Here is a 10689-nt window from a genome sequence, read left to right as displayed (position 1 = left end):
AATTTTCGGTTTCAGTTTTGGCCCAAAATTTTCACTTTGGTGCATTCCTACTTATGACCTAATGGTACAACCTGGGTCCAGGTATTCATTGCAATGTTCTGGTCCCACAAATCCCTTGGATTTTATTTCTTATTCATCCCTGTTATTACATAATTTTCCTGAATTTTTAATTGCAATATTGAAGGGCAAGATAGTGGGGTAAAGGATGCAATGTGAAAAAGATGTTTCCAAAGTTGGTTAACCTAAACATATTTATTATTTTTTGAAATACACAACTAGGTTAATTCAAATAAAGAAATCTTTTACTTCTTAATACTTGATTTGTGAATATTTCCTGTTTGCTGTGTGTCTTATTTGGTATAAAGGCAAGCATATTGTTCATCATCATAAGGCAGGCGTGTACTCTGCCTATCAATAAATAACACAGGAATCTAGTTCAATATTATAGGAAAACATACATCCAAATAGCATGCATTACATTACTTTTGGCTTAAGAAAAGTGATACATTTTAGGAAAATACGATAAGTTATAGAAATTTACAAACGATCACATTGATAACTAGGGTTTTCTGGTGCTATGTCTAAATGACAGTTGTAGAGTGGAGGGGAATTGCTGGGGCTTCCCACCCCAGAGTCTTGACTTGGGGCTACTTGTCCTTCTGGACTTTCAATGCATTTGTCATGCCGACATTGGCGACCAGGTTCTTGTTTGTGCTTTAGACGTTTAAAACGTTTTAGTCGCACTGGGTCCTTGCCGCTCTTCTGTGTGCATGGAAGCAAGATAGCTATATCCTTTCTGAACTTGGAGCTCATCCCAAAGTAGATCAAGGGATTGTAAAAACTGGCAGATTTAGCGAAAAGGCTTGCTAGTATGCTAGTAAGACTGGGCACATAATATCCACTCGCAGACCACATAGATATAACAGCATATGGAGACCAAGCAATGATGAAGGCTGTGCAAATCACGATCGACACCTGAGAATAGAAACAGAAGTGCATAAAAAATAAACTTTTTAAACTCTACCATTCTCTGTGGTATTCTATAATATGGTCATTAACTGGAGCAAAGTACAATAAAGAGTTCCTCTTGCTCTGGAGGACCGAATACATCTATGCATTATACAAGCAGCCCATTGATTGTACTTGGAAATATCTAATGTTGAGTTTCTACTCCAATGACACTGCAGATAAATTTAGTTCTTTAGAAGGACAAACGGATCCAGCTCATGCTGTATAAAGCTTTAACTTTTATTTTATAGTTTGATTAAAAAAACAGCCCAATACCAAGTGAAAACACTGACATGTTTCTGGTGCTTGCACACCCTTAGTCATGGTGATTTTCAGTGTTTATACTTGGCTATATACTATTTTAATCAAGCTAAGAAACAAAAGTTGAAGTTTCATACAGTATGTGCTGGATCCATTTGTTCTTCTAAGAAATTGCACAGGTGTACAGGATCAAGGACGCAGAATCTGGGCATGTCTAAGCTGGGAACTCTGGCAATTGGTGAGCTGAATTTCTATATTATTTGTGGGAAATGTATTACATTCTGCTGGGTTCGCCCATAGTTTTGAGGAGATCCCAGGAGTTCCTGATCAGCTACTTGTCAGAGGACTGTTCTACATAAAGGTTTTTTTTTTATGGACAATCCCTTGATGCATTTTATCAACAATGACTTTTCCCAATTTACAGCAACTTTTTAAGCATTGGCTGTCAAAACCAAAAATTAATACACAAATGTACAACAATAGGCAATGTTTTTGGGCTAGATAATGGAGAACATGGCTAACAATTGTAAAATGTAATATATTATTAGTTTGGAACTATTAACCTTAACACTATAACCATAACTGTTAACCATAAGTTAACTGCAATATCCATGGTAGGTGGAAGGTCCTTGAAGAATAATTACAAGGAACTAGGTGCCAAGCTGAAGGGAAGGACCTCTAAGGTTGTGTTCTCTGGAATACTTCCTGCGCCATGCGCATCGCAGGAAAGACAGCGGGAGCTTAGGGAGTTAAATGCATGGCTTAAGTCGTGGTGTGAGGGGGAAGGGTTTGGGTTTTTAGAGCACTGGGCTGATTTTTCATTGGGGTACAAACTCTATTCTACTGATAATTTGCACCTGAATGGAAGGGGTCTGCTGTGCTGGGGGAGAGAATCCTGGAAGGGGTGGCTGAGTATTTAAACTAGGTGAGTGGGGGGAGGATAATAAAGCAAAGAAAGCAGACAGTGGGATGGATAGGTTAGAGAGGGGTCAGGACATAATGGTGGGTGGAGAGGAGTCCTGTGGGGGGAGGTTAAGAGCAGTGAATAAGGAGATCCATGGGTTACAAACCAGCCGTAAAAATAAATGTAGCCCGAAAAATTGTAATCCCAATAAATCAAAAAATTCCATTAGCCCCAATATCTCAATAACTACAATAAGCCCCATTAACTCAAAAAATACCATTATCCCCAATAACTTAAATAACAGCGTTAGACCCAATAACGCAAAAAAATCCCATTAGCCCCAATAACTTAAATAATAACGTTAGACCCAATAACTCAAAAAATCCCATTAGCCCCAATAACTTAAATAGTACAATTAGCCCTTATAACTCAAATAATAACATTAACCCCAATAACTCTGAAAATCCCATTAGTGAGACTATATGTGTAAAACTTAATGGAAATGTAAAGTGTATGTTCACAAATGCCAGAAGCCTACCAAATAAAATGGGGGAGCTTGAGGCCTTGATACTGGAGGAACATATTATAGTTGGGGTCACTGAGACATGGCTGGACTCCTCGCATGACTGGGCCATTAATCTGCAGGGGTTTACATTGTTTTGCAAGGATAGAATGAACAGAAAAGGTGGTGGAGTCTGTCTGTATGTGTTACGCCTAGCGCTCCGGGTCCCCGCTCCTCCCCGGAGCGCTTACGGCGTCTCTCTCTCCGCAGCGCCCCGGTCGGTCCCGCTGACCGGGAGCGCTGCACTGTCATGGCCGTCGGGGATGCGATTCGCACAGCGGGACGCGCCCGCTCGCGAATCGCATCCCAGGTCACTTACCTGTCCCGGTCCCCTGCTGTCATGTGCTGGCGCGCGCGGCTCCGCTCTCTAGGGCGCGCGCGCGCCAGCTCCCTGAGACTTAAAGGGCCAGTGCACCAATGATTGGTGCCTGGCCCAATTAGCTTAATTGGCTTCCACCTGCTCCCAGACTATATCTGTTCTCTGTCCCTGCACTCCCCTGCCGGATCTTGTTGCCTTAGAGCCTAGTGAAAGCGTTACTGTGTTTCTCCATACTGTGTATTTGACCTCCTGCTATTCCTTATTGACTACGATTCTTGCTGCCTGCCCCGACCTTCTGCTACGTCCGACCTTGCTTTGTCTACTCCCTTGTACCGCGCCTTTCTTCAGCAGTCAGAGAGGTTGAGCCGTTGCTAGTGGATACGACCTGGTCACTACCGCCGCAGCAAGACCATCCCGCTTTGCGGCGGGCTCTGGTGAACACCAGTAGTGACTTAGAACCGGTCCACTAGCACGGTCCACGCCAATCCCTCTCTGGCACAGAGGATCCACCTCCTGCCAGCCGGCATCGTGACAGTAGATCCGGCCATGGATCCCGCTGAAGTTCCTCTGCCAGTTGTCGCCGACCTCACTACACTGGTCGCCCAGCAAGCCCGACAGATCGCCCAACAAGATCACCAGCTGTCGTACTTGACCACCATGACACAGCAACTCCAGTCGCAGCTACAGCAGCTTCAGTCACAGCTACAGCAATTTCAGTCTCAGCTACAGCAGCAACAACCATCTCCTCCGCCAGCTCCTGCACCTCTTCCGCAGCGAGTGGCCACTCCTAGCCTCCGCTTGTCCCTGCCGGACAAATTTGATGGGGACTCTAAGTTTTGCTGTGGCTTTCTTTCACAATGTTCCCTGCACTTGGAGATGATGTCGGACCAGTTTCCTACTGAAAGGTCTAAGGTGGCTTTCGTAGTCAGCCTTCTGTCTGGGAAAGCTCTGTCTTGGGCCACACCGCTCTGGGACCGCAATGACCCCGTCACTGCCTCTGTACACTCCTTCTTCTCGGAAATTCGTAGTGTCTTTGAGGAACCTGCCCGAGCCTCTTCTGCTGAGACTGCCCTGCTGAACCTGGTCCAGGGTAATTCTTCCGTTGGCGAGTACGCCATACAATTCCGTACTCTTGCTTCTGAACTATCCTGGAATAATGAGGCCCTCTGCGCGACCTTTAAAAAAGGCCTATCCAGCAACATTAAAGATGTTCTGGCCGCACGAGAAATTCCTGCTAATCTACATGAACTCATTCATCTTGCCACTCGCATTGACATGCGTTTTTCTGAGAGACATCAAGAGCTCCGCCAGGAAAAAGACTTAGATCTCTGGGCACCTCTCCCACAGTCTCCGTTGCAATCTACGCTTAGGCCTCCCGCCGAGGAGGCCATGCAAGTGGATCGGTCTCGCCTGACCCAGGAAGAGAGGAATCGCCGTAGGGAAGAAAATCTTTGTCTGTACTGTGCCAGTACCGAACATTTCTTGGTGGACTGCCCTATCTGTCCTCCACGTCTGGGAAACGCACGCTCGCACCCAGCTCTCGTGGGTGTGGCGTCTCTTGATGCTAAGTCGGCTTCTCCACGTCTCACGGTGCCCGTACGGATTTCTCTTGCAGCCAACTCCTCCCTCTCAGCCGTGGCCTGCTTGGACTCCGGTGCCTCTGGGAATTTCATTCTGGATTCCTTGGTGAAAAAATTCCGCATCCCGGTGACCCGTCTCGTCAAGCCACTCTACATTTCCGCGGTCAACGGAGTCAGGTTGGATTGCACCGTGCGTTACCGCACGGAGCCCCTCCTAATGTGCATCGGACCTCATCACGAAAAAATTGAGTTTTTGGTCCTCTCCAATTGCACTTCCGAAATTCTCCTTGGACTACCCTGGCTTCAACACCATTCCCCAACCCTGGATTGGTCCACGGGGGAGATCAAGAGCTGGGGTTCCTCTTGTTTCAAGGACTGCCTTAAACCGGTTCCCAGTACTCCCTGCCGTGACCCTGTGGTTCCCCCTGTAACCGGTCTCCCTGAGGTCTTTATGGACTCTGCCTGCCATAAGAAGTGCCTCTCCCCCCCTCCCAGTCCAGTCAGGCAAGCCTCGGTGCCTCCCCATGGCCCCCGTCCTGGTGTCACACTGCCCCGTGCCAGGCCTCGCCCTCTGCCCTCCCTCCCCATTCCCACTCCTGCTGTACTGCCTGCCGTTGAGGAAACCCTCCATTCTTTCCCGGTGTCCTCATCCCAGGGGAGGCAGTTACCGGACAAAGAGAAGGGGAGACCTAAGGGGGGGGTACTGTTACGCCTAGCGCTCCGGGTCCCCGCTCCTCCCCGGAGCGCTTACGGCGTCTCTCTCTCCGCAGCGCCCCGGTCGGTCCCGCTGACCGGGAGCGCTGCACTGTCATGGCCGTCGGGGATGCGATTCGCACAGCGGGACGCGCCCGCTCGCGAATCGCATCCCAGGTCACTTACCTGTCCCGGTCCCCTGCTGTCATGTGCTGGCGCGCGCGGCTCCGCTCTCTAGGGCGCGCGCGCGCCAGCTCCCTGAGACTTAAAGGGCCAGTGCACCAATGATTGGTGCCTGGCCCAATTAGCTTAATTGGCTTCCACCTGCTCCAAGACTATATCTGTTCTCTGTCCCTGCACTCCCCTGCCGGATCTTGTTGCCTTAGAGCCTAGTGAAAGCGTTACTGTGTTTCTCCATACTGTGTATTTGACCTCCTGCTATTCCTTATTGACTACGATTCTTGCTGCCTGCCCCGACCTTCTGCTACGTCCGACCTTGCTTTGTCTACTCCCTTGTACCGTGCCTTTCTTCAGCAGTCAGAGAGGTTGAGCCATTGCTAGTGGATACGACCTGGTCACTACCGCCGCAGCAAGACCATCCCGCTTTGCGGCGGGCTCTGGTGAACACCAGTAGTGACTTAGAACCGGTCCACTAGCACGATCCACGCCAATCCCTCTCTGGCACAGAGGATCCACCTCCTGCCAGCCGGCATCGTGACAGTATGTAAGAAGTGGTATGAAAGTCAGTGTGAACGATTCCATAGTGTGTGATGATTCTGAGGATGTGGAATCACTTTGGGTAGAATTACAAAAGGAGGGAAATACTGAAAAAATAATATTTGGTGTAATCTACAGACCCCCTAATATCACGGAAGAGATAGAAGGTCGGCTGTATAAACAAATAAAGAGGGCCGCCCGGGCAGGTACAGTGGTAATAATGGGAGATTTTAACTATCCAGATATAGATTGGGGCCAGGGGCTGGCTAAAACTACAAAGGGGAGAAAATTCCTAAATTTATTGCAGGATAATTTTATGGGCCAGTTTGTGGAGGACCCAACAAGAAGTGATGCCTTGTTGGATCTGATCATTTCCAACAACGCAGAGCTGGTTGGTAATGTAACTGTGCGGGAAAACCTTGGTAATAGCGACCACAATATAGTTACTTTTCACTTAAAATGTAGAAAACAAAGACAGACGGGGAAAGCAAAAACATATAACTTTAAAAAGGCAAATTTCCCTGGGCTGAGGGCTGCACTACAGGACATAGACTGGGGGGAGGTGTTCTCAAATACTGATACAGAAGGTAAATGGGACATCTTTAAATCAACTCTAGATAACTATACAGCTAAATATATACCAAAGGGGAACAAATATAAACGATTAAAACTAAATCCTACATGGCTGACAAATGAGGTTAAAAGAGCAATAAACAACAAAAAAAATAGCCTTCAAAAAATTCAAATCTGATGGGTCAGCTATAACATTTAAACAGTACAAGGAGCTTAATAAAATCTGTAAAAATGTAATAAAAATAGCAAATATTCTAAATGAGAGACAGGTGGCCAAAGAAAGCAAAACTAATCCTAAATATTTTTTTAGATATATAAATACAAAAAAAAACAAGGACAGAGCATGTAGGACCCCTTAATAATGATAATGGGGAGGTTGTCACGGGCGATCAAGAGAAGGCGGAGCTACTGAATGGGTTCTTTAGTTCTGTATACACTATGGAAAAAGGAGCTGACAGTGGCCAGGTCAGTGCTGGTAACACATCATGTAATGTACTGAACTGGCTTAATGTAGAGATGGTACAAGGTAAGTAAAGTAAAGTAAATGTAAGCAAATCTCCAGGGCCGGATGGACTACACCCAAGAGTTCTTAGAGAGGTAAGTTTAGTAATATCTGTACCCTTGTTCATGATATTTAGAGATTCTCTGGTGTCTGGTATTGTGCCAAGGGACTGGCACAAGGCTAATGTGGTACCAATCTTCAAGAAGGGCTCTAGGTTTTCGCCAGGCAATTATAGACCGGTAAGTCTAACGTGCATTGTGATTAAATAGTTTGAAGGTCTTATAAGGGATTACATACAGGAATACATAGGGGATAATAGTATTATAAGTGATAGCCAGCATGGGTTTACTAAGGACAGAAGTTTTCAAACCAATCTAATTTGCTTTTATGAAGAGGTGAGTAGAAGCCTTGACAGAGGAATGGCTGTGGATATAGTGTTTCTGGATTTTGCCAAAGCATTTGATACTGTCCCTCACAAACGTCTGACAGGTAAGTTAAGGTCCTTGGGCTTGGAAACTATAGTTTGTAACTGGATTGAACACTGACTCATGGATCGTACCCAGAGAGTGGTGGTCAATGATTCGTACTCTGATTGGTCCCCGGTAATTAGTGGTGTACCCCAAGGTTCAGTACTGGGCACGCTGTTGTTTAATTTATTTATCAATGATATAGAGGATGGTATTAACAGCTCTGTTTCTATCTTTGCAGATGACACCAAGCTTTGTAGTACGGTACAGTCTATAGAGGATGTGCATAAGTTACAAGATGACTTGGATAGACTTAGTGTCTGGGCATCCACTTGGCAAATGAGGTTCAATGTGGATAAATGTAAAGTTATGCATCTGGGTACTAAGAACATGCATGCATCATATGTCTTAGGGGGGATTAAACTGGCAGAGTCACTGGTAGAGAAGGATCTGGGTGTACTAGTAGATCACAGACTACAGAATAGCATGCAATGTCAGGCTGCTGCTTCCAAAGCCGGCAGGATATTGTCATGTATCAAAAGAGGCACTGACTCAAGGGACAGGGACATAATACTCCCCCTTTATAAAGCATTGGTACGGCCTCACCTGGAATATGCTGTTCAGTTTTGGTCGCCTGTTCATAAAAGGGACACTGCAGAGTTGGAAAGGGTGCAGAGACGCGCGACTAAACTAATATGGGGCATGGAACATCTTAGCTATGAGGAGCGATTAAAGGAGTTACAATTGTTGAGTCTTGAGAAGAGACGTTTAAGGGGGAATATGATAAACGTATATAAGTATATAAATGGCCCATACAAAAAAATGGAGAAAAACTGTTCCAGGTTAAACCCCCCAAAGGACGAGGGAGCACTCCCTCCGTCTGGAGAAGAAAAGGTTTAGTCTAAAGGGGCGACACTCCTTCTTTACCGTGAGGACTGTGAATTTATGGAACGGTCTATCTCAGGAACTGGTCACAGCAGGAACAATTAACAGCTTTAAAACAGGGTTAGATACATTTCTGGAACAAAATAACATTAATGCTTATGCAGAATTATAAAACTACATCCCTTTCCCTTATCCCCTTACACCCTTCACTTCAATTCCCTGGTTGGATTTGATGGACGTATGTCTTTTTTCAACCATACTAACTATGTAACTATGTATTATTGATGAAATAATTCTAAAGTACTACGTGTTTTTAAAGGGGTACTCCGGTGGAATTTTTTTTTTTAAATCAACTGGTGCCAAAAAGGTAAAAAGTTTTGTAAATTACTTCTATTAAAAAATCTTAATCCTTCCAGTACTTATTAGCCGCTGTATACTACAGAGGAAATTCTTTTCTTTTTGAATTTTTTTTCGGTCTGTCCACAGTGCTCTCTGCTGACACCTCTGTCCATGTCAGGAACTGTGAAGAGCAGGAGGAAATCTCCATAGCAAACATATGCTGCTCTGGACAGTTCCTAAAATGGACAGAGGTGTCAGCAGAGAGCACTGTGGACAGACAGAAAAGAAATCCAAAAAGATAAGAATTTCCTCTGTAGTATACAGCAGCAAATAAGTACTGGAAGGATTAACATTTTTTAATAGAAGTCATTTACAAATCTGTTTAACTTATTGGCACCAGTTGATTTAAAAAAAAAAAAATTTTCCACCTGAGTACCCCTTTGACAGTTAGTAAATATAGCTTTGTTGTTAGGCAACATTGTTCCCTCAAGGTAAATTTATACAGATGAAAATCAGCCCTGCTAGAAACATTAGATTCTGACAGCGATAACACTGTTGAGCATTTACTGTCTAGACTGTTGGTTGAGAAGAAATATTACACTTTATGTTATGAACATACCCTAGTTACGTCTCTTTCCATCTTCCTTTGTCTTTCTGATAAATTGCCTTCCGTAGTTAAAGCACGGCTTGACTTTACAGTGTTAATAATAGAAACATAGCAGAATACCATGACCAATACCGGTAAGAAAAAACAGCAGATAAAAATGGACACAATATATGATTTGAATATTGTGGAGAAACTGGCTTTGGTCCAGTCAATTTCACAAGTTCCATACATGCGATCTAAGAAAAAAGAAAATCAGCAGATAATGTAACCAAAGTAGAATAGTAGATTTTTATATTATAAAGTAAGACATTTTTCCAGGCAATCTGACCCCTAGTAGACCATGGTATATGTTTTCTTTACTATGCTTGCTAAGGAATAGTCCAGAGTTGTCTAAATGGTAGATTTTAAGATTGCATAGTTGTAATATCTCCTGTATCACTACTAACCCAGTAGAATGTTTATATATTGTTCAAGTATACATGTCCATGATAGTACAAGAAGATCCTTCATTATATGTCTGACGATATTTAGGTTCTTGTCTCCAATCTTAAAACCGAGGCACAAGCATAGGTTTTGTCTGAAATATCCTTATAAGAGATGAGCAAACTGATCAAATTCATTCTAAATATTTCCAAAAAATTACATTATTCTGAATACATTTTTTTTGTAGCGTACTTTGTTCTAATCAGTACAGGTAGGAGTCCTGTCAAAGGTAGGAGTCCCTGCTTCTGTACTTACTAAGTGCCAAAACAAAGACTGAATAAATCTCCATTCAGTTCACATTCAGATGTACGCCCCAATACTATACCTTGTATGCATCACTCCTCAATTAATATTCACTGGGCTGGGCTGGGCAGTAAGCACCCAACACATCCTATATATGTGTCAGTCCGCCCAGTCTACATTTGTTGGGCTGGGCATTCTGCTTTTATTGTATTTCTTGCCACTTAGTACATACAGGAGCAAAAACACCTGCTTGCTCCTATATGGTATGTTACGCCGAGCGCTCCGGGTCCCTGCTCCTCCCCGGAGCGCTGTCGGCTTTCTCCTCTCTGCAGCGCCCCGGTCAGACCCGCTGACCGGGAGCGCTGCACTGACACTGACGACGGGGATGTGATTCGCATAGCGGGACGCGCCTGCTCGCGAATCGCATCCCAAGCCACTTACCCGTCCCATTCCCCGGCTCTCACGTTCTGGCGCGCGGCTCCGCTCTCTAGGGCGCGCGCGCGCCAGCTCTCTAAGATTTTAAGGGCCAGTGCACCAATGATTGGT

At 44.8% G+C, this 10689-nt stretch overlaps 1 protein-coding gene across 1 annotated transcript in view; it reads right to left on the bottom strand.

Annotated features, from left to right (window-relative positions):
* Positions 1–249: 249 nt before the first annotated feature.
* Positions 250–10689, bottom strand: part of LOC130362592 (visual pigment-like receptor peropsin) — a 44832-nt gene continuing 34392 nt past the window's right edge. The window contains exons 5-6 of the mRNA XM_056567356.1: positions 9430–9653; positions 250–975 (exon numbers count right to left, since the gene is read on the bottom strand). Coding sequence (XP_056423331.1) covers positions 538–975; positions 9430–9653 — 662 coding nt within the window. The 3' untranslated portion in view covers positions 250–537. The remainder of the gene's footprint in view (positions 976–9429; positions 9654–10689) is intronic.

This window comes from Hyla sarda, chromosome 3 (assembly GCF_029499605.1).
Source record: "Hyla sarda isolate aHylSar1 chromosome 3, aHylSar1.hap1, whole genome shotgun sequence".
NCBI lineage: Eukaryota > Metazoa > Chordata > Amphibia > Anura > Hylidae > Hyla > Hyla sarda.
Note: the sequence above shows the minus strand (reverse complement) of the source record. Positions and strands in the feature narration are given on the sequence as shown.